The sequence below is a fragment of the Anopheles moucheti genome, chromosome 3 (genome assembly GCF_943734755.1).
Source record: "Anopheles moucheti chromosome 3, idAnoMoucSN_F20_07, whole genome shotgun sequence".
Lineage (NCBI taxonomy): Eukaryota > Metazoa > Arthropoda > Insecta > Diptera > Culicidae > Anopheles > Anopheles moucheti.
The window spans coordinates 24,634,800-24,656,688 of record NC_069141.1 but is presented as its reverse complement, the minus strand read 5'-3'; the positions used below and the strand labels follow the sequence as shown (position 1 = coordinate 24,656,688).

The window sequence follows — 21,889 nt, the reverse complement described above, 5'->3', positions numbered from 1 at the left end:
TCATAAATCTCCCCGACCTACAGCATCCCCCAGCCCGTGTGTTTGTGTGCGGAGTAGTAAGAGGGTGTGAATAGCGTTAGCGAACAGCACCAGCCGGGCCCGACCGACCCCGCGAGCAACAGAGAGGGAAAACCCCACCAGCCAGCAAATGTCGAACGTATGGAGTCCGTTCCGGAGTTAATCTCTCCCCCTTTTTTTTGTTTTTTGCTACAACCCCAGTGAAGCTTTTATAAAGCGCAGTGCCGTTCGGTGCGTTAGATTTAATTTATTGCGTCTCCTCGCTGCGGTCGCGTCGCGCTGCTTTGCATTCGCGGGTTGCTTCGATTGTTGTTTTGTTTTTTTTTTGTGGTTGCTCTCCACACTCTAATCCATTTCGATCCTGTGTTACGCGTCCATTAATGCTGCGGCTGCCGGTGCGCTGGGTGGCAAAAAGTGGACAACATTTACAAGTTAAAAAGGTACGGCCGGCGGTGGCGGTTGCAAAGTAGCCGGAAAATTGCATACATTGGTGGAACTTTCCTTCGAGTGAAGAATTGCTTCTGCAAGGACAGTTTGGTACAGTGAGCGCGGGTTGTACGCCTGCCGGACAAAACAGCGACACGGACAGAAACGAGTGTGATCCAGACCGTACCGCAACAGCGACACACCGAAGGCGCAGTGAATCCTTTCGTTACAGCGAAACGGACGTGTGCAACTTTTTGACGTGTGCCTTGGTGGGTGTTGCTCGTGTGCGTTTGCCAAAGTGACAGTTCCCGCTCTGGATATTGCAAAAAATTCCAAATCGCCGGGCCGCGTGTTTGCATTTGCGCACTAGCGCGGCACCAGGCTGTACACCACCAACATTTATTTTTCCTCTCATTTTCATTCACCTTCATCTTGTTCATCTATCTCTGTTCTCTGTTCTCTTCCGTGCCCCCTCCCCCCATCGATGTTCCGTAGACGCTGTGTAGGATTCCGTTTTGCTGCATTACATACCACCAGCAAGTGGCGTGTTTCGCCCGCTCAAAACACAGTGACAGTTCGTGCCGACTGACGCTGAAATAGTGAACCATTCGCACCTGTTTCGGGTGGAAATTGTAGTGAAACAAATAGGGGGAAAAACTGTTGCAGTGTTACTAGTGTCCTAGTGCCAGGTTCTGTGTTAAGAGGTCCTGCCATTCCGGAGGTGACATTCCACACAAAAAAAAACAAAACACGGGCGTGTGCCGAAGATTTTTGACACATTCGGAACAACCGGAACAGCTGTTCTTGGCTTGTGGTAAGTATAGGCGTTGTATTTAAAGCGCCTTTTTTCTGTGGCGACGGAACTGGAATTAGCAGGACAAATTAGACAAACGCAGATCTTCCTAATTGCAACCAATATCAACCAAACAATGCTCGCACAAGACAAGTCTGCTCCGCTTGCAATGGAATCAATTCATTCATACTGTGTGAAACGGCTCTGAGACTGACCTTGCCAACCATTGACAAGAGCAACACAGCAGCGCGTTACAACTCCGGCTGCGCTTTTCTTTCTCACACCCCCCGTTACAAACCCCCTAAACTGGAACAATATCGGCACAAATTAAAAGCCGCTGCGCGGAAAAGCGCACTCGCAACGATAACGCTTGACGGGGTGGGAAAATCGGCGGGAAAACACAACTCCCAAACCGCCGGTTGACGTTTGCGACGTTTTTGTGACAACGAGGTGGCTGGGGTTTTATTTGTAATCTCAAAACTCTCAGCCCACCTTCGTGAGCCAAGCGATGTGGCTTGTTAGCACCACCCGTAAGCTTACGCACCACCATTTCTATCGAAAAAGTCGAAGGTTAACGAATTAGTGTTGGCATTGCTTTGTGCAGTGTTTGCCACAGAGCTGCACACGAATTAATTTAGCCCCGCGATCTCACCCCCGATCTGGTGGTCGGTCCCATTAGCCATTTTTTGGGTAATGCATTTTTCACTGCACCCACCTTGATGGCTTGCGTCATGATAAGGTTACAAATTTGGCAACACTCGCCGGGCTAGGGACCCACCCCGAAAGGGTGATCATTTGGCCGGCGAGGGTGCGATTCAGTTCGTTAGTACGACCACCTGCAGCGGCACGCTAATGATCGAAACGAAATGTTTTCGGGTGGAATTTTCTAGATTTCGAGTCGAGGGGGTGTTTTTTTCTCTTCTTTTATCTCTCCCTCGATCCATATGGTTCGTACATAGCTTTATATCTAACATTAGGTGGACGAGCTTGCACATCTTAGTTGGACCATCTGGATGTGAGCGGTTGACCCGTTGAAAGCAAGGCCCATTAAGAAAAACGCTACATGCGCGTCGCACGCGCGTTGACGAAAGCTGTTTATCATTTCCATCCGGGGCAAAGCGACGTACGAACGACCTTAGCACGTGGTTTGTTGGTTGTTTTTTCCACCTAGCATCCCCTATCAACAAACCGTCACTGCAGCCGCCATAAACGCCGATGAACTCGTAAACAGATCGTAAAAGTCAAATCAGAAGGGAAATTCCTTGACGAACTGCTTGAAGGCTTCTCTGACGATATGCAAACCTACCCGGGCGTAGCAAAGAGACGCAATTTTGGACCCACATAAGACACACACTCAATCCTAGCGTTGGACAACAGCATCTAAACCAACCTGCCAGTGTAGACTTTAGAGTATTCTCTGCTTTGCTTTGAGTTGCTACTAGGTCGCTTCGGTAGAATCTTTCGAGAACAGGTTTACACTGCGAGCGTCAGCAAACGATCGTTGCCATTACTACTACCACTGCCGCCCGATGCCGATTAGTGAGCGCAAATAGTCGTATATCATGTAAGATGCGCCTATCTTAATCATCTTTCAGATCACGATCCACCGATTGAATTCCGGGCCCGGCATCGAATCATTCCCCGGGAGAGTGAAATGTTTTTCCGCTTGAGCATCCAAACTGAATGTATTAACTTCCTCGCTTTCATAACCCCCTTTAAGGCCTATTTAATTTCGTTCGCTTCGTGATATGGCTGGACAAAACCTCATCTGCCCATTACACACACAAACGGTTTCCCCTGCGTGGAACAGGGAATTTTCCACCTTCCCCTACAATCTGTTGCTCAAATTCTATCGTTACAGTGCAAAAATTGAGGTGGCTAAACCACTAATAGGTTCACCTGTGATTGAGTATTGCGCGTGCAAAGCTTTGCCATCAAACCCTTTATCCTCCCGCCAGGCATCAATAAAATCATTCGCACGAACCATTGTCCATCCAGCACATGTGTCGTTGCGTGTGGCCGCATCGATTAGACGAGCAGCAAATTAATTGCATAGGGTTCACGCCAAAGGTTTAATCAGCAAGGCGTAAATCAATGGCAAAGCGTTTCGTGTGTGACCCGGGAGCGATCGTATAGGTTGTTGCTGCAATAATTCTAATAATAACCCTGCGCACAGTACGATCACTCGCGTCGTCCGTCGTGATGCCTCCCGTATTGGTTCCGGTTCTCCGGTGACGAAATGAGTGCTGGAATGAAAGCAGACGTAAATGAGGCACTTCAATTATGGCATTAGCCGCGAGACTGGTGTCTGGTGTTGGTCCTTGCAAATGGGTGATGAAGCCTGTTCCCTCAATTAGGTCAATTACCTAATGAACCCATCGTAGGAACTAATCGATTATTGACAAATCAATTTCACCCTAAAGGTACTCCTTTTACTTTTTGAATGTTTCGACACCGATGCTCTTCTTCAACAGACAAACGTGATGAATTTCCTCGGTTAACTTATCGTTTATAATGTGTCTTTATTTTAAAGTTTTAATAACGACCCAAACGTTTATGTTTACCAATAGAAGCCTATTGCTAACCAGTGACCGCATAACAACCCAACTGTGCACAGGCATAACAGAAAAAAACCAGTTTCAATTACAGTTCCATCCGAAACAGGTAACCTTCACCAGTTGCCATAATAGAGCTCCATTGCACTTGAGCGCATTATCGTCAGTACAACGGGTAACGAGAGGGAAATTGAACTTGACCCACGATCAGCGTCGTCGCTTAGGCAATGACCGATCGTCGCCATTTCATTTGCAAACCCAACCCCAACAAAACGGTGCTACAGACGAAAGTTTTCTTCGAGTGGCACTTGTTTGAAAACGAAAGACTTCAACGCTTGCTTTTTGAAGCGACGAACCCCGTCACGCGTGTACGATCGCATAGATTGCGGTAAGGTGTTGTTGTTTTTTTTTATATATACGTGATTATACATCACTTTCATTATCCTCCCCTCTCTCTTTCTCTCTTCCTCTCTCTTTGTTGTTTTCTTCTCCTCCACCTGCGTCCGTGATTAGGTAATAGGTCGCTATTACTGACACGCCGCCGCAAGATGCTGCGACGCATCGCGACTGCTCGACTGGTCTGCAAAACGGGCTCACGGTTCCGTACGCTCGATCGCTCACCAAATATGCATCGAAACACGGCCCGGCCGGTATGCGCAAGCCATCCGTCCTATTATGCTGTTCCATTTATCGAAAGAAGAGAGAGAAGAAAAAAAAACATCACGTCACCTAGTATGCCCCCAATACGGAAAGATAATGATTTTCGAACACTAAACACTCACGCTGCGCTTGTGTTCGTGTGTCTCTAAGGATGGTCCGTAAATACCTCTTAAAAATCCGGAGAGAAAAAAAAACTTCCAAACTTTCATTCATCGTGGACTTTATTTTCTGTCCATACTAATCGTTCGTGCAGCACACCTCGAACAGTGTGTACGCACACACCCAAAACACATCGCGTGAAGCAACAGCAACGCTTTAAAACTTATTCGGCAATCGAGATAAACTGTTACCAGCTACTACCGCGCAGCATCGTTGCATCAGTGCGCGGGTAGTGCAGTTTTTTGCCACCCCAAAAGTATGCTCCGTTTGCGACAGGGCTATATTTAAGACAAAATCACGCAAGATTGGGCAAGGTGTTTTGGGGCACCCTTGGAGTTGATAAATGAGCTACCTGTTTGGCAGTGAAATGAACAGTATTAATATCTGCCACTGACGTACCGAGCTCCCGAGCGGTCAGCGGGCTAATGTGGTACATTAGACAAACTTGATCTTAATAAATCGATCATTTGGCACAACTGCTTTGAATTTCCCATTCGCTTCTCGGGGCTGTTTTATGTTCAAGGTTGCAATAAAATGCTTTCGATCGTCCCATTCATTCATCTTGTCTTGCACTAAGAATTAATGCAACCTTCTCGAAAGGCACGTGCACCGGTATTTGCGCAACGCTCGGTGTCACTTGGGAGAAACATGAAATCGTACCAAAAAATTTACAAACAATCACAAACACGCTCAAGCGAAACCGATTGCCCAAGCTTGTGCCGGATGATGACGGGCCAACACTAGGTCAGGTGGTTGCTGTTTGGCGACAGCCACTCACCCTCACCCATCCCTGACCTATGAATGAATATTTTTTTTGTTCACCACCACCGGCATCAAAGAACATCTTCAACGCCATACGATGCAAACTACGGTCGATGGTGGTTGTGGCTGGTGGTAAATATTTACTCCCTTGCTGTGTCCCCTTCAACGCTTGCAGCCATTTCTCTTGAACGCCGGACGGCCGGACGGATAGACAAGTTCAATTGAAAGCAAAATCGTACGCGAACGCCTGTTTGCATTTCACCCGCCTGTCTGTGGAGCGATCTGACATTGAATATTTTTAAGTGCCCTAGAGGATCCGGAGTTATTGACGAAGAGGAATTCAAGGGTAGAGATCTTAGCTATTTATGACACCGACACCGATTAATCGCTAAGAAATCCTATAAAACATATTGTAAGTGAACAGTTCGATCGATTGCACGTCTCCAAGAAGTGTGAATCAGTTGCTTAAAGTTAAAAAAAAAACTATCTCTACAGACATCATGAAAAAATGTCACTAAAACTCATTAGACCTCAAAAAACTCCGCATCCATTTGTAATGCGAAAAACAACAGACACAAATTTCATTACCTTAACGGTTCAAATCAACTTCAAGCCTGTGTTGTGTACCATTAATTAATAGCAACAGTTGCGCAAACGCTATATTTGCGATCATAACAAAGCGAAACCAATAACTTTGCAGTCACTGTTATTTAACCACAAATATTGTCGTCTGCAAATTTAGGAAAGCCTTACAACGGCAAGATTCTAAATCAACAAAGCGCTAGATGAGCAATAGCATACCACCGGCATCAATCAGTCACCACTACAGTCGCTACATGTTTGCATTATTTGCCATCAGATGAACGTGGCTGTGTGTGCGCGCACAGGTAAAGCCATCGGTCGGAAGAAACATTTTGCACCCTACCGACCGTGGCTGACTTCCACATTCTGCGTACCGGCACACAGCAGCATAAGCTAACAGAAGTCAAGGGCGTAATGGGGCGATAATTTCCTAGCCGTAAGGTCTCTATCGCTAGCCGTACCATCGTGTAGGCTCTGGCACATCCTCACTAAACACTGTGGTCGGAAACGTTCTTGTGCCGGATTGGGAAATCAGCACTGTCAGCATCAGCGCAAGTCGTAAACAAGCATATGCCACGCTTGTGACGATCAGTGTCACATCGATCGTGGTTTTGCAATGCGCACTGCTACCAGTAGCGCAAAAAACCCTTTTTGCCCGGCGGAATCTAACTATCTACCGACCGATTCTAAGGTCAACCGGCCGCAGATGGTAAAACCGCCACGATTCAATGCCACCAGTCAAACGATATCGCCGTTACGCGATCTGCTGGCAGGCACAAGACGCGATCGCTCGCACACTCCCGTTCGTGGCGGAACGGTCGTTGAAGTCGCCGGGGTTGTTTGCATCGATTGCAACAGCGAACAGGGGTTCGTCGCTTTTCGTTGCCGATCGCATATTCGCTGTGCATCTTCACGATCATCACATTCAAATGCTTGCCATCCGTTATGTTACCGCTTCGGATTAAGCACTTGTTTACAATCGTAAATTATGGTAAAGCAGCAACCATACAAACCGTTTTCCGTATGCTTCAATTTAGCATAATATCAATGAGATTCGCTCAGCAGTCGTGCCGGAAACAAACGATTCAAACTGGTTCTAACCGGTGTAACTGATATCGGTACGGTCTCATTTAACCCGTTATCGATGGGACAGTATCGTATTAGGAATGCTTAATGAAATGTCAGCGATATTCTCAAACATCTGCCACTAGGAAGTTAATTATAACCAGGAAACGATCCCATCTGATGCAAATGGAAAGCAACTAAAATGCAAAAATATTAAACTTTTCTAATGCATTGGCCATAAAACGGTATGTTGTCCTTGTAGGATACGTTACTGCTATGAATTAATTCCTTTACGCTACCGACTGGGGGAAATACATTTATAAAAAGTAGTCAACAACCTGTAAGCTACCGTGTCACGTGTTGAATGCATTAGAACAGGAATGTATTTCATCTGTCAGAGAATGTGTGGGCTTTGGAATATTGACTAAATTATAACGGTCAATGAATGCAGCATTGTTTCATCGCTAGGAAATCCTCCTGCGTTGCGTGATTTTTAATAAAAAAAAATTCCCCTTCGGTGCGATGACATTTGTTGATCTTTGCCTCTGCCACACCTGTACCGCCATTCATTAACGCGCGCTGTATGTGTCCTCTATTCTTCCCTCTCCTTTACCCCTCAGATACAACCCCCCAAAAAAGACTTGAACAGCCGGTCAATGTCAACGGTGTCCGCAGAAGCTCGCTAGGCTCACCATCAGTTCACGATCAAGTGCTAAACAAAACTCCCCGCGATCCGATTGGCGTCCGAGGTCCAGTGCACAGTGTGCTGCTTATAAGTCTGAAAACTATCCCAAAACTACACAAAAACACCCACCAGAAATGGCGACCACAAATGCGACCACATCGTCCAACTACTGGGACTTCATCTTCACCGAGCTGGCCGATCCGCGGACAAACCACTGGCCGCTGATATCGTCACCGGTGCCGGGTTTAACCATCATTGCCTGCTACCTGTACTTCGTGCTTAACTTTGGGCCCAAGTACATGGCAAACCGAAAACCGTTCCAGATGCAAAAGACCCTGGTCGTGTACAACTTCATACAAGTTCTAGTCAGCATATATCTGTTCGCTGAGGTATGTGATAAGCGGCCCGAGCGTGACGTGACGTGGCGATGTTAGCTTTTACACCTCTCTTGCCCTCTTCCATTGCCTTTCCAAACTGCAGGGTCTGGACGGTGCCTGGCTACGACACTACAGCTGGAGATGTCAACCGGTGGACTTTAACGATAATCCCGTCGCCATGAGGGTAAGGACGTTGAATGGTTTGAAGGATGTTTTTTTTTTTGAGGTCAATCACTGCTCCATAGGTTGCCCGCGGCTGCTACGTGTACTTCCTGGCCAAAATTTCCGAGCTGCTGGATACGGTGTTCTTCACGCTACGGAAGAAAGACAACCAGATCACCTTCCTGCACCTGTACCACCACACCGTCATGCCAATGATCTCCTGGGGCGCTACCAAGTACTACCCCGGAGGACACGGCACATTTATTGGTTAGTTCGAAAACCTTGACAAGCGTTTTCTGCTACGATTGCTTCATGTTCTTTTTTCGCTTGTCGCAGGTGTGATCAACTCTTTCGTACACATTGTTATGTACACGTACTACATGATGGCTGCGATGGGACCTCAGTAAGTTGGGACAAATGTTAAGAATTACTTTCTCCAATGTCTAATCTTTTACGCGTCATATCTGCTCTACAGGTATCAGAAGTATCTCTGGTGGAAGAAGTACATCACCAACCTGCAGATGGTAAGAATAGCAAATTTGCTGAAATGAGATTCCAACCTTGCATAATATCGCTTTCTCTCCCTCAACTCCCTCACTCAACTCTTCCAGGTCCAGTTCGGTATGGCATTCGGTCACTCCGCTCAGCTGCTGTGGACCGACTGCGGCTACCCGCGCTGGTCCGTCTTCTTCACCCTGCCGAACGCGATCTTCTTCTACATGCTGTTCAATGACTTCTACAAGAAGTCGTACGGTGCGAAAAAGTCCGCCGGAAAAGTCACTGCCACCGATGGTACCGCCAAACCGCCGATCGAAAACAATAACTCGCCAAAGGTCGCCAGCAAGGAGCTGTGAGAAATGTGTCACCAGCGGTCCAACGCCACCGATCCTACCAGTCTTCAAACGTAACACACGTTAACACCCAGCAAACCAATAGATATCAAACGGCGCCATCACGTCGGGTGCTGCCGGGCCCCCTATTCCTATGCCGCAAAACCACCATCTCGACCACCACCGCCACCACCACTCCAGTACCAGTGGACGGGACCGTGTTCCGTTTTCTCGACGTACCTTGAATGTACCATGATAGCTAGTTGCGTGCTAGTTGCCCGATTGCCTTCCGCCGCTCTCGTGGCAAGCCCACAAGGAATGGAAGTCCCGAAGCTCAATGGGGACAGGCCGCAATGGGGGGAAGGGGAGGGGCGAGTGATCGATTCCGAAATCGTACGGTTAGGTAGCGATCTAGTGTAATATTAGTCAGTAAGCTAATTTCGTTTTATAAAGAAAAATAAATTAATGATACAACTGAAACATGTGGCTCTGAACACCTGCGACCTGCTGAGTTTACGTCACTGGAAACCGGACACACTTTGTGGTGGTGTCCAGGAGATACCTAAACTTCCCCGAGTATTCCCATGCGTTTTGACTAAATACTTTTACTTTTGTTTCACAGCCACAGGAAACCACCCCAAAAGGTAAGAGACGGATCGATCCCATGCGCAACTAATCGCTCCCCACAGCACTCCCAAGGTCGATTGCATAGTGGTTTGACCGACTTGTCATTTGTCAAGATTTTCTAGCTGCAATCTTATTGGTTTTGTGTCCACGTCTACCTGCACGATTACCTAAACGCGGGTTATTGTTGGTCGCTTTCGTTCTGTTTATTATTGACTGTTGTTGTTGCCAAAATCCAAACCGTTTGGTACCGCACCCGTTCCACGTCGAAGCATGGCACAGATTTGGCGACACATTTGGTTGAGGTTTTAGTTTTGCATAATTTAACTACCGGGGGGGCTAAGCGTTTCGGGGCGAATTGTGCGAACCCTGGAAACTCCCAACACACACAAAAAAACTATTTTTCAATCGAGCGAACGGGATGGTACGTTTGTGTCTCTTTTCGAAATGGAAACCAAAAACGCTTGACCGCATCTTAACGTGGCGCGCTCAAGGTATGGCAGACGGCCCAACCGGTCGAGTGAAAGAAAAGATAAAGAACCGGTTTAGCCGGTGTTCGGTGTTTGATTTTGGGAGCGCACGATGCTGTCAGCACACGCGACCAAATGACAGCATCCCGGTCCGGACGTTGAGTGGCCTAAAACACATTCCCGACCGTTTGGTTCGTCTTCAAGCAGTACTAAAACTACGCTTTATTTTGCATTAACTACTGCACCGCGGTCCGGCATTCGCATGACTGGTTGAATAAATAAATTAAAAAAATGTGTCTTACGAAATTCCCTTACATCTATTTAATCCACCTTCGCGCTAACCGGCCGCTTCCGGTACGCCTTCCGGTAGAAGTTGATGAACAGGAACAGAAAGATGGTAATGTTGCTGACGAAGAAGTACGTTAATGCGCGCGGCACCTGACACTGCATGCTGTTGATCAGCACGAAATAGCACAGCATAATGCCGAACTGCAGCAGCTGTAGCGTCGTCAGATAGCGCTTCCAGAACAGGTACTTCCGGTCGAATAGACGCTTCTCCTGCACGGACTGCGGTCCGAGGGCGGCTATGAGGTAGTAGCTGTACATGAAGATGTGCACGAACGAGTTCAGCACACCGATAAATGCTGCCTGCGTCCCTGCGTAGGTACGAAAGCCCAAACAAACGGTTGGGGTTAGTTTCCGGATTGCACAGACTAATTTGCTACCGTGACGGGGCCACTTACCGGGAATGTACTTCAAATAGAACCACGTGAACAGGACCATTATCGTGTGGTGGTACACGTGCAGAAACGACACCTGGTTCTGCTTCTTTCGCAGCACGAAGAACACGGTATCGAGCAGTTCCACGATTTTCAGCATCAGGTACATCCAGGCACCGTTCCAGACCTTTTTCGGGGAGAAAGTTAATGTCGTTACGGGTGAACTTTATACCTTCAAGGTTTTGTCTATTTCGGCTCGATGGTACACTAAAACGAAATTACATCCAACAAGCTTCTAGCGAGCTTATTTGAAGCATCTTCGTAAGAAATATTCTTGAAAGTTCAAACCATAAGTGCACTTCACAAAAAAAAGGGTGTAACTCATTTGCCGATGTGAAGCAATTCCAGCCACCCAGACAAAGCAATGATCATCGTAAAGACGCAAATGACTTAATTAAATCATCCGATTTCACAACACACACACACAAAAGTTCTGCCGAGTCACGGCATTACGAAACAACGCAAAAAAAGCAAACCAAATCAATAATTCAATCATGCATTAACGTGCGCTAAATTAGCTACACGTTCATGCTGGTGCTCATGTGCTGTCGGCACAATTTTAATCTCGCCTGTACATTCACACCGATTCTACGGCAGAAGAAAAGTTAATGAAACTCCAAACATCAAAACAGGAAACTGCTTAAGCAAGTATCGCACCATCTGATTCGACGAAACAAGAAACAAAAAAAAACAAACATCAACGGAATACCCAAAACGAATTGGCCAAGCAGAACTGGCAAAGGAAATGAATGCATTAAGCAACAAAAAATGTACCGTGTGTGTATAGAAGGCTTCTCGCGATACCTCGCACGGCTCGCGTTCCTCACATTTGGTGGAACGAAATTAATCACTGTAATGAGTTTAACCTCCACCCGGGCAAACTGCGAACAGAGGCTGCTCCTAAAGTTTAATCTCCATTTTCCGAGTAATACAGTGTGAGGAGTTTTGTCTCCCATTAATACAGCCGTGTGCCATTTTGATCATCAAACGCACACAAAAAAAAACACATGCGTCCAAGCTTGATCTACCGCTGTAACTGAGCTTCATCCTTCTTACGATCGCGGCAAGGGTTGAGTGGGAATTAATTGCTAATTAACGGCCTACCGTCAGCTGGAGCTCTTTGCTAACGCCAGTCATCGGTGCACCGCAGGACATCGACATGTACTGCCCGAACAGGCCGGTAAAGAAGGGCGTCAAACAGAACGCGGTTGATACCACCACTTGGGCCGCGTTGTACACAATCAGTGTGTGCTTCAGCTCGAACGGTTTACGTTGCTCCATCCAGCGCGGACCGACCCACAGGACGAACAGCAGATACAGCCCCGTGATCGACAGGATCGGCGTTGGCGTCTGCATCAGTGCCCAGCTATCGATTAGGGGATCTAAACACAAACACACACATCGTTAACGCATTGCCATCCTTTCGGAAAACTTAGAACCTATGAAGAATTGCGCACCTGCACCCTGGGAGAAGTTGTGGTATTGCACCGAAATTCTTTCCACATAATTACTCATCGTGCGAATGTTTCACACGTTTCACTTTGTAATGATTAGTGTACGAAACTGTCTCCAAACAACTTGCAGCAAAAAGGGTAGCTCTGTTCAAGCTCGCGCACCGTCACGGACTGACTGATCGGGAAGTGCAACCACTGGCAACCGCGAAAGGGCCCCGTTTCGCGAAATTCCGGCAAGAAAAGTGAAACCGAGGAAAGTGTCTTCCACACACACACACTCTGGTGACCCTTCCCTTCCTGCCCGACCACTGCCAACAGGGCGCCCACCGAACAACACCTCATTTATCGTCTCCTGTCCAGCCCGAAAGGGATGAAGTGAAGAGGATTTTACGACCCCGGCGAGACACGACCATGACCACAACAGCCCCGGCTGATCTGATGTATTGTTGTTGCTGGAAAGTGATTATTTGTCCCTTTTTATTTTTCCTTCCCTTCGGTCCCGCAACAAGGCACGCTCACACGTGTGCTTCACCACCGGCAATTGCGTTAACATCGATCAGATCGCGTTTATTTGTTCCTGTTTGGGTTTTGTTTTCTTTGCGTTTTGCATTACCCCGCAGCAGGCGTTGCAATTTCTGACAGCCCTTCGCCAACCGTTGAAAGCCGATCATAAGAAAGTCCCCGCCCGCCCGCCTGACTTGCCGGGCACCGGGATGTACAAAAAGGGGAAAGTTTCGTTACTTAAGATTATGCACCTGAGGGTTTTTGGGCGGTGATGCAGAGGTGCACGGCGTGCGGCCCAGACGGTTTGGATGAGTTGATGAAGAATTTACCGCATTGTTGAGCCGCTCGGAGGACTGATTGACTCTAGTGACTCGCGCGTTGTGTTTGTGGCGACCGGAGTTTTAGTCACTTTGAATATCTGCTCCCGCATCGCGCGCAGTGTCGCGCTCAAATGGGGTAACTCTGCTCTGCTACGGACAGACTTTTGCGCGTTAGATGTCATGACAATTGTGCGTGCTTGTGTGCACTTTCGGAAAACAATTATTCATCAACCGCTAGCATCTCATGAGCGGAGCTTTCTCCACTTGATGCAAGGTGCATTGATGAGTCGACGAACCGAAAAGAACGGTTAGTGAGTTAGATTAACCATGTCAAGGTTGAATTATGTCGAAATAAGCCCCAATAATGTCAAAACTTTTGAGGTAAACCAATTCCTTTTTGATTATAATGATTGAAGTAAGAAGGAACAAATTTTTCCTTCCATTAAGTAATATATTTAACGATGAACGTTAGAGAGATCTTGTACCACTCTTTTGCTTACACATAAAATTTTTACCTATTATCCTATAAAAGAGGCTCTACGAAAGCATCAAGTTATAATTAGAGTTTTAACAGCGGACAAATTCGTTCTCTAAAACTTCAATAATCCTTTTCAAATTACTGATTTATCAGTAATTTCGATTACAATTTAATATAATATTATAATATTTAAATTTATTATTTCAAGCACAAAAACAATAATACTAACTCCATATCTATGATAATCTAGTATGATTAACACGGGTCGGCCCGGTGGCATGATATATGTTTACATAAAACTAAGTATATTTTACATATTTCTAATCATATGATGAATATTATATTCCGAATCTTGTAACTTCTAGAACTAGCTGGTATAATCTATGGGGGAACAGTATTTTTTTATTGTCTCTTTGATACTGATTTATTTTATAACTACACAATACAGTCGATACCCGAGATAGAAGGTCCCGTTCCATTGAAATCCGCGTATCTCGAGTTTCCTCGAAAACATCGTGTATATGTCGTTTAAATTTTACGTTACACGTTATACATTTATTTATATTTATACGTTTTCATCAAGAATACTCAATTTTTAAACTAATGATAATTTCAAAATTAAATTAAATTAATTTTTTTTAATATTTGCGTAACTCCAAACTCGTGTAAGTCGAGAACCGCGTAACTCGAGCATTTACTGTATTCGAAAAACAAACAAATAAACATTCATGAAAGTTAGGGAATATATTCCTCATAAATGTCCAAAAATATTACATACGGAAATGAGATTTTATAAAAACAAATGCTATACAACATTTCATACAAGCGGTAAATTGTTTAACGAAAGTTGAGATGCGCCCAAATGTAGGCAATTATTTACATCGCTGCTGTGGGCTAACGCTTCAGAACCGGCTGTTTCGTTCATTTGTCTGCAATTGAACTTTTAAAATTCTTCACTACTTCGACAACGAAAAGTAATTAATCTATTAAACTAGAACTATACCAATTCCATAACAAATGCACTACGCCTACGCTGAGGTGATCGTTGTTTGCACTCGCTATCACAATCTGCCACGTAGAATCACCGGCTCAATTCAAATACCCCATAAACGATGCAACAACCATGTGCTAGGAACAACGAAAAGCGCCACAAAATCATCAACGCCAAAAAAAAAGGTTTCACCTTCAATCCGATGCTCATCCCTTGATGCAGAAAGTGCGCACCGAATTTCCATTGTCCACGAAAAGCCCCGTCGACCTGCTCAAAGTGACTGGCACCATTTAACAGTAACGACCAGCAGCATCGGAAACCTGCCCGTTTTTTAATGCCTGGTGGCTTCTTTCCCCGTTCCTGGTTTCCCAGTACGGATCGACCACCGGTGCGCCATTCGCACATTGGCACATTTGCTGCGCACGAAAGACCGATTACGATTCCATCCCGTACGGAGCGGCACAATCGATGCAATTGATGTAAATAACCACTTGATGACGATTAGCAACCGATGGGACAGGAATCTGCTCGTGTATTTCGTTTCGCGAATCGCATATCGGGATCAAAATTTGGGGGCAATAGAGAAAAAGCGGTCCTTGGTAACATCCCGCTGGGATCGCTTGAAAACTGAGCGCTGGCAATGCGGCGGATATTTTGCATACAGTAACAAAAGGTCAGAGGCTTTTTCCCGTGATGATGGATCCGGAAAGATACCGACGTCGAGAGTGATAAGCGATGAAATGCAAAACCGTTCGGCAGAAGGTGTGGTACCGACAACCGTACCGAGCGCGAGGTGAAACAATTGAAAGCAAAATGTTGTCGACATGAAATGGAGATTACAAATGGTCCCTAAAATGGCTGCACGTTGAAAACCGGTCCGAGAATGGGCACGTTGTAATGGTGCCAATTTTCAGCAGCAACCGTTAGCGTTCGGCCGAAGCGTCTCCCAGCCGTGGACGAGCAGAGTGGCCATCTCGGTGACGGTGACCGGAGCGATGAGGAAGGTAATCGTTCACAAGGATCAATTTGTGGGTGTGCTTGCGCCTTGCAGGACACAAAACATGACCATGTTTCCGGCACAGTCCGGCAGCGCAATACGACGAACCGTACACACAAGCCCGTGAACGATGTTTCCCGGCAGCTTAGGACGATACTGAAAGCGAGCAGGCAGTTTGAAGAAGCAGAGGATTAGAGTTTACCGTACACTTAATCCGGGAATGTATCGTAAGCGGGGAAGACGGCACTGTTTAAACTGTTACCGGGAACATGCAATACTACTCGCACTCAGCACCCAGCCACACCTTAAGACGGTTTCTGTGTAACGGTGCTGATCTTGCCCGCCCGCCCCGAAGATGCATATGGGGGTGGGTGCATTCGCTGCATGGATACATTCGAATGCAAATCCAAAACGTTGGCAGCTGGCAGCAAATGTTATTAATTGTACTGCTGTTCGGGCCTGTTGGCACATCAGAAACACGACGCATGTTCGGATGGTGCGAGCGTGAAGCGAGCGCTTTACATGGTCCGGCTTTTAGGTGTCTGTCTGTTTCGTTCTGCTGGAATTATGATCGTCTGCACAGGTGGGAGCACACATCGTACCACAACGCTTAACGAAATTTGAATAAGTGATTTATTCGTATGGAATTTGTTTTTGTATACAATTGGGTGTTTTGGAACTATTTTGTACAATAAAATATTCCATTGCGAAACAGCAACTCATCTTTAAAATATTTTCCTACTTAAACTTACGTGCGAACAATCAAAATGGGTTGATTCAAAGTTGACATATTACACAAACAAATGTGCTAAGAATTATGTTGATAATCTACGATCTCTCTCAACTACGATCTTCGAGGTCAACTTCGCAAGTTTAGGTTATCAAGTACGATCATCCAAAAACACAATGTAATACGATCAAGTGCTGTGATTATATTATTACCTAAAAATTAATCATCTTTAAATAATCCATCGAAACTAAACTAGTTGCTTCAAATATTTCAAGGAATTTTTTGAATAATGAAGAAATCTCGTCTACAGTACTATACTTTTCCTCCTTGTCTAAACGCTCCATTATTTCTCCCATGTAATACCTTGAGGCATTCTATTTACGACCTTCGGTGTAATGAACCAACTGTCAAGCAATTTTTATTTCTATTACCTTCAGGGTCCGCTGTACGCCTAATCATAGTATAACAAACCTGTCCAAGATGTCCAAAGACGTCCAAATTTTCAAAGATTTTAAAAATCAAATGCTCAGGCACGAGATGAGCTAAATCAGTTCCGAATAGTTCATGGAACACATCTCACATCTCAAAACAGCTATCACCTTCATTTGCCCAAACTTTAGTTGCTACAACCTTCAATAGTTTAAACTACAAGCTTGTATGACGATATGTAACTATATACAAGTTACTTTGAAATAGTTTCAAGTTTTTAATTATAATTTCCTTTTTAGAATTACTTTGTATTTTTCACATTCACATTTGTTTGCAAGTTTTTATTTTCCAAACGAGCCCTTTACTACAACAAGTACATTCATTCTTGCACAACTTGTAAGAGACAAACATTACGAAGCTTACACGCTGCTCATGATTCACGAACCAGCAGTAGGTGGTTCCCTATTTACGACACGGCATTCGTACCTTTTGCACCAGTCATATCATTTGTTGAAACTAATTTAAGGTGGGCATTCCGGCCGCTAGTTAAACTGTTTGCTGGAAGACAACACCGACTACGTCAAACCCTTTGAGCTTGGTATATAAACAACCGATTCCAATTCTTCTTGCCATGTACTCAGTTGATGAGTGTAAGTGATGGCTGTTATACAACTATTGGTCGTAGCGATAATTCTATCAATTCCACTTAGTCTCTCGCTCGGATGGCAAACGACACCGACCCCGGCACCCAGCTACTACGAGCTCATAAATGGACAGGAATACTTGCAGCCGAGCACAGCGATCGATCCACGCCAGGACCATATGGCATTTGCGGTTCTTTCGCAAAATCGTGCCAGTTCCATCTGGAAGCTGTTGACGGCCCACAACTCCTGTTTCTATCTGTGTAACGTCGTGTCGGGCCAGTACCTCATGGTGGGTGCTAATGATCGTGTCTACGCCGTCAACAGAACTCTGCTGACCGCGAGCAACAGTCATTCCTTCGTTTTTGGGCTTTTCTATCCTAAATGGCCTGCAGCATCCGACGCTCACATTACGACCTTCCACAAGCAACACCTGCTGTGTGCGTCCACTGAAACAGAACCGATATCCCAGCAGAAGTTGATCGATACCACACCGAACACACCTGGATTGGGAGCACCGGCTTGTTACTGGAAGCTAGTTCCACAGCCGTCCCATCTCGTCGATAAACTCTGCTAACCAAGCGACCTTGGAAGCAGTTTCACTGAGCGATCAACGCATCGATACCGCGCACTTTAGCGTACAAGGCCATGTGCATATCACCGGAACCATTTCTCCCGCATCCATGCACCGGCTCATTCAGTCTGTTCTTATCGGTCTCTTCGTATCTTTCGCCCTCTCTTTTTGCTCCGGCGGTTCGCTATCGGTTGCTCCGTCACGCTTTTCATTTGCCACAGCCCGCTGTTTAGACGAGATGTACTAGTGCCGGTCATCTATTTACCGAATGATCATCAACTCGATCATTCATGGGTATTTGCCGCTACATCGTTGTTCTAGCTGATAGAGATGACCCACCTTTCCTCAACCGCACATCTGTGTGTGCCCGTAGCGGTGTGTCGCAATCGAATGGAATCTATATAAAAGTGTGCTCAGCTGGACTGGGGCCAGTAGTACCAAACCGGGTGTCTTCACAGTTACCGAACGTGTCATACATACATACTCACCATCGACACTGCCACCATGTTTCGTGCGATTCTTGCCGTATGTGCATGGACCATTTCCTGGCAGGCCAGCGCGCTGTACATCGAGGAGCGAAGCAGTTGCCGGACGGATGGATGCGTCACCCAGAGTGGCTGTGTGCCACGCTACTCGCAGTATAGCACCGCACTCTACTGTCCGCAACGCTGTGTGATTGAACGGTGTCGATCGGTGGCGAACGAGCAACGGCGACGCGTCTGCCATCAGATCACCTCAGTCGCCACCGGGCAGGTGTTGGCCGCAGTAGACTCGTACGATCGACGCGCCAACCAACGGTACGCAACACTGGTGAACCCCAATTCGGGTGAACGCGACCGGTGGAACTTGATCGTGGGCCCGGGCAACAATTATTACATCCAGAACAGTGACACCAGGGAGTATCTGCGTGCGAGCGACACCAACTATCTCTATCTGGTTGCCGAACGACCAACGGACGAGAGCTTCCTGTTCAAACCGGATCTCGTCCAGGGCAGCTGGTCCTGTGTGCTGCTTCAATCCGTCTGCTACCGTGGCTACGTTTTCGCCGAACAGTACAGCGGAGGATATCGAAACTTTGCGTTGATGACTCGTGATCTGCAACGATGCTACCGTGAAAGTCTGTGGAGTGTTTCCTCTGTCAATTGTTGACCACGTACTGCCGCTGAATAGGCGCTTCCGTTCCTTTACCACAGTTCGTACGATGCGAACGCTACTGCCATATATTTTTGTTATCGTGTGGGAAATGAAACAAATTCACGATATCGTGCTTCTGTTACGACTTCCATTAACGTTACATCCAAGTCACGATAGACTTTTAACACAAAAAAGTTGTTTGGAAATACAAATTTAGTGATTGATTGTTCAAAACAGTAAACTATCATTTTACTGATAAAATTAATTATTTTACTTAAAATATTAATAAATGTGCTGATATGATCAGAAATCGAGAACATCAGACGAGTATCAAGAAATTTGCCTCCATTCTTAAAACTGTCACTGAACATTGTGATTTTGATTCTATAAGTATCGGCCAAAGAGAACAGAAATCCTAAACCAACTATCGATTTATACAATGCTTCTCAGTAGGTCATTGTTGAAGTCATCTCGAAGTCCTTCCAGATAGAGAGAGCTATCCCATGATAGCTATACGTATAATACAAATACTCTGAACCTTCACTGCATCTTATTGAAAATATCCATCTACAGCTCCATTGGACTCTCTGGAGGCCTGCGAGTCTAAATTCTCACAATACCGGAGTTGTTGTGCAGCTATTAGAGCTATTCTCACAGAAAAGTCGTGATCTTTCAGCACATTACAAAGGGTTTATCTGAAGTGACTTAAAAATTGACATCAACTGTGTGTAGATATTATTTGTTACGTATTGTATGTCAAGTATTTAAAATCTAAATGTTACATATGGTCTGCTCTGCTTCATCCTTTATTCTGCCATATTCTAATGGAAGCATTTTTAGATGATAAATAAAATAAAGTAAAACTTTTTTGTTTGTTTGTTGAGAGGCTATACAACGATGAAGCCAGCCTTAGAGCAACACACTAAAAATTGAACAGATGTAGATGTTGAACACTCCGAAGCAAAAATACCCAGCATGAACGCTGATTACAAAATGGCAAATTTAAAGACCATGTCTTGAGGTAGTGTAATTGTCGCGAATGATTGCGAGAAACAAATTACGATGCAAATTGCAGTGCCATGTAAATCTCCAATCCTCGACGTTCATTATCTCACGTTCCCTATTGCTGCTCGCGTCAGACCCAAATCGTACCTAAGGTCGCGAACCGTAAAGGCAACAGTCGCCCTCTCCCCTGCCTTGGCCTGGCCGGTTGCCAACGTCAAAAGAAAGGACAATTTGTTCCACTTCGTCAAACTCCAGTTCAGAAGTCAATTAAAAGCCGAAGGATGTTTTGTTTTTGTGATGTGGTATTTTTTTTTTTGTTTTACTTTTTTCGATCCTCCTCTCCATGACATGAGCACTTTTTTGAAAGCTGACTTTTACAACAAAAAAATGCAACAAACAAGCAAAACAAAAAAACATACGCCGAATACACGCCAGTCGGACGGACCGTCTGGTTTGGGCAGTCGGGAAAATCCCTTCCGTTTCAGTTTAAGGCAAGATGGCACAGTGAAACCGTGCCGGCCAACGAGATTCTTATCATAACAACAGCATCAACAACAACGAAAAAAACGAACACGCAACAGTCACCCTTTTAATAATACTGCCTAACTAGAAATAAAAACAAAAGGCCAAATCACGCCAACAAACCCAGCAAACCGTAAAAATCTCATTTTATGCAACGATGATGCAACACACTGGTGACATTCTCTCACCGTTTTGCAATGCTATCCCGATTGCAACACTGTGTCCTTTTCATTTGCGCGATGCCATTCGTTCAGCAAAAAGCTGCCCGCCGCTGCTTTTCGGTGGCAGTGGCAAAAAAAAAGGTGGCACCTCAAGATTTTGCTACTCGTAAGATGAGAGACGGAGGGAGCAAAAAAACTAAAAGGGAAGAAAGAACGAGATAAACAAGCGGCACAATAAAAGGACCAACCATACACAATGACACAAAAGACGTAAAGAAAATGCCCGCACTCACACACACACACACACGTACGCGCATTAGCGACAAAACAACACCGGAGCACGACGGCTCCAAAAAGTGCAAGCAGCCGAAACGGACCGAAGGGAAACTAATTAAATTTCTACTAAACTTCGCTTCCTTCACCGGCATGGAAAATGATCGCACCGGGGTGGACCACCCCGGGGTGGAAGAGGCAAGACACGCTTTTTTTTTCCTTCGACCCAATTTTCCATCAAGCTGAGCGCATTCTTTCTCGCTTGTGCCTTTTTTTTTTTTTGCTTGCTGTTATAGTTCATCTTCGGTCGCCTTTTCTAGTGTACGCGTACTAACCTTAAAAAACGGTACGGGAACAGTACCCGGGATGGACCGAGCGAAACTCGAGACCTCCACGTTTCCCCACTGCCCGGCAACCGGGAAGGCCGGATGGAAATAAATTAAAGCAAACCAGAGCGAGCGAAAGACACGGTTCGAGCAGGCCAATTACACCGTTTGCGGGAGCTGACATCCCCAGCGGGATGGCGGCTGCCAGTAGCCGGTCGCAAACGCTTTGACATAAAACAGACGTATGCCTGCCTCGAACCAATCTTTGCTGTCCGTTTTGTTAAAATGACCATAAGCGGTGCATGCCAAAACCGTGGGGCAAAAAATACTCCTCACAGCACAAAAAAAAACAGCAGGCATTCACGTTCGGACGGCAGCTGATGGTGCATCCTGGGGAGTTTGA

General features: G+C 45.8%; 3 protein-coding genes across 3 annotated transcripts; 2 read left to right on the top strand and 1 right to left on the bottom strand.

Annotated features, from left to right (window-relative positions):
* The first annotated feature begins 7,839 nt into the window (after positions 1-7,839).
* On the top strand, positions 7,840-9,434 carry LOC128301936 (elongation of very long chain fatty acids protein AAEL008004). The gene is made up of 6 exons (XM_053038617.1): positions 7,840-8,094; positions 8,186-8,266; positions 8,328-8,511; positions 8,581-8,647; positions 8,720-8,768; positions 8,856-9,434. The coding sequence occupies exons 1-6, from the start codon at positions 7,840-7,842 to the stop codon at positions 9,096-9,098; spliced, it is 879 nt and encodes a 292-aa protein (XP_052894577.1). The 3' UTR covers positions 9,099-9,434.
* Positions 9,435-10,489: 1,055 nt separating this feature from the next.
* Positions 10,490-12,462, bottom strand: LOC128304251 (elongation of very long chain fatty acids protein 4). Its single transcript, XM_053041409.1, has 4 exons — positions 12,405-12,462; positions 12,052-12,329; positions 10,912-11,074; positions 10,490-10,824 (listed from the first exon to the last, which is right to left on the bottom strand). Exons 1-4 carry the CDS (start codon positions 12,460-12,462, stop codon positions 10,490-10,492), a joined length of 834 nt encoding a protein of 277 aa, XP_052897369.1.
* A 6,009-nt stretch (positions 12,463-18,471) lies between these two features.
* On the top strand, positions 18,472-19,510 carry LOC128303760 (uncharacterized). The gene has a single exon (XM_053040819.1). The coding sequence runs from the start codon at positions 18,570-18,572 to the stop codon at positions 19,212-19,214; it is 645 nt and encodes a 214-aa protein (XP_052896779.1). The 5' UTR covers positions 18,472-18,569; the 3' UTR covers positions 19,215-19,510.
* Positions 19,511-21,889: the final 2,379 nt, after the last annotated feature.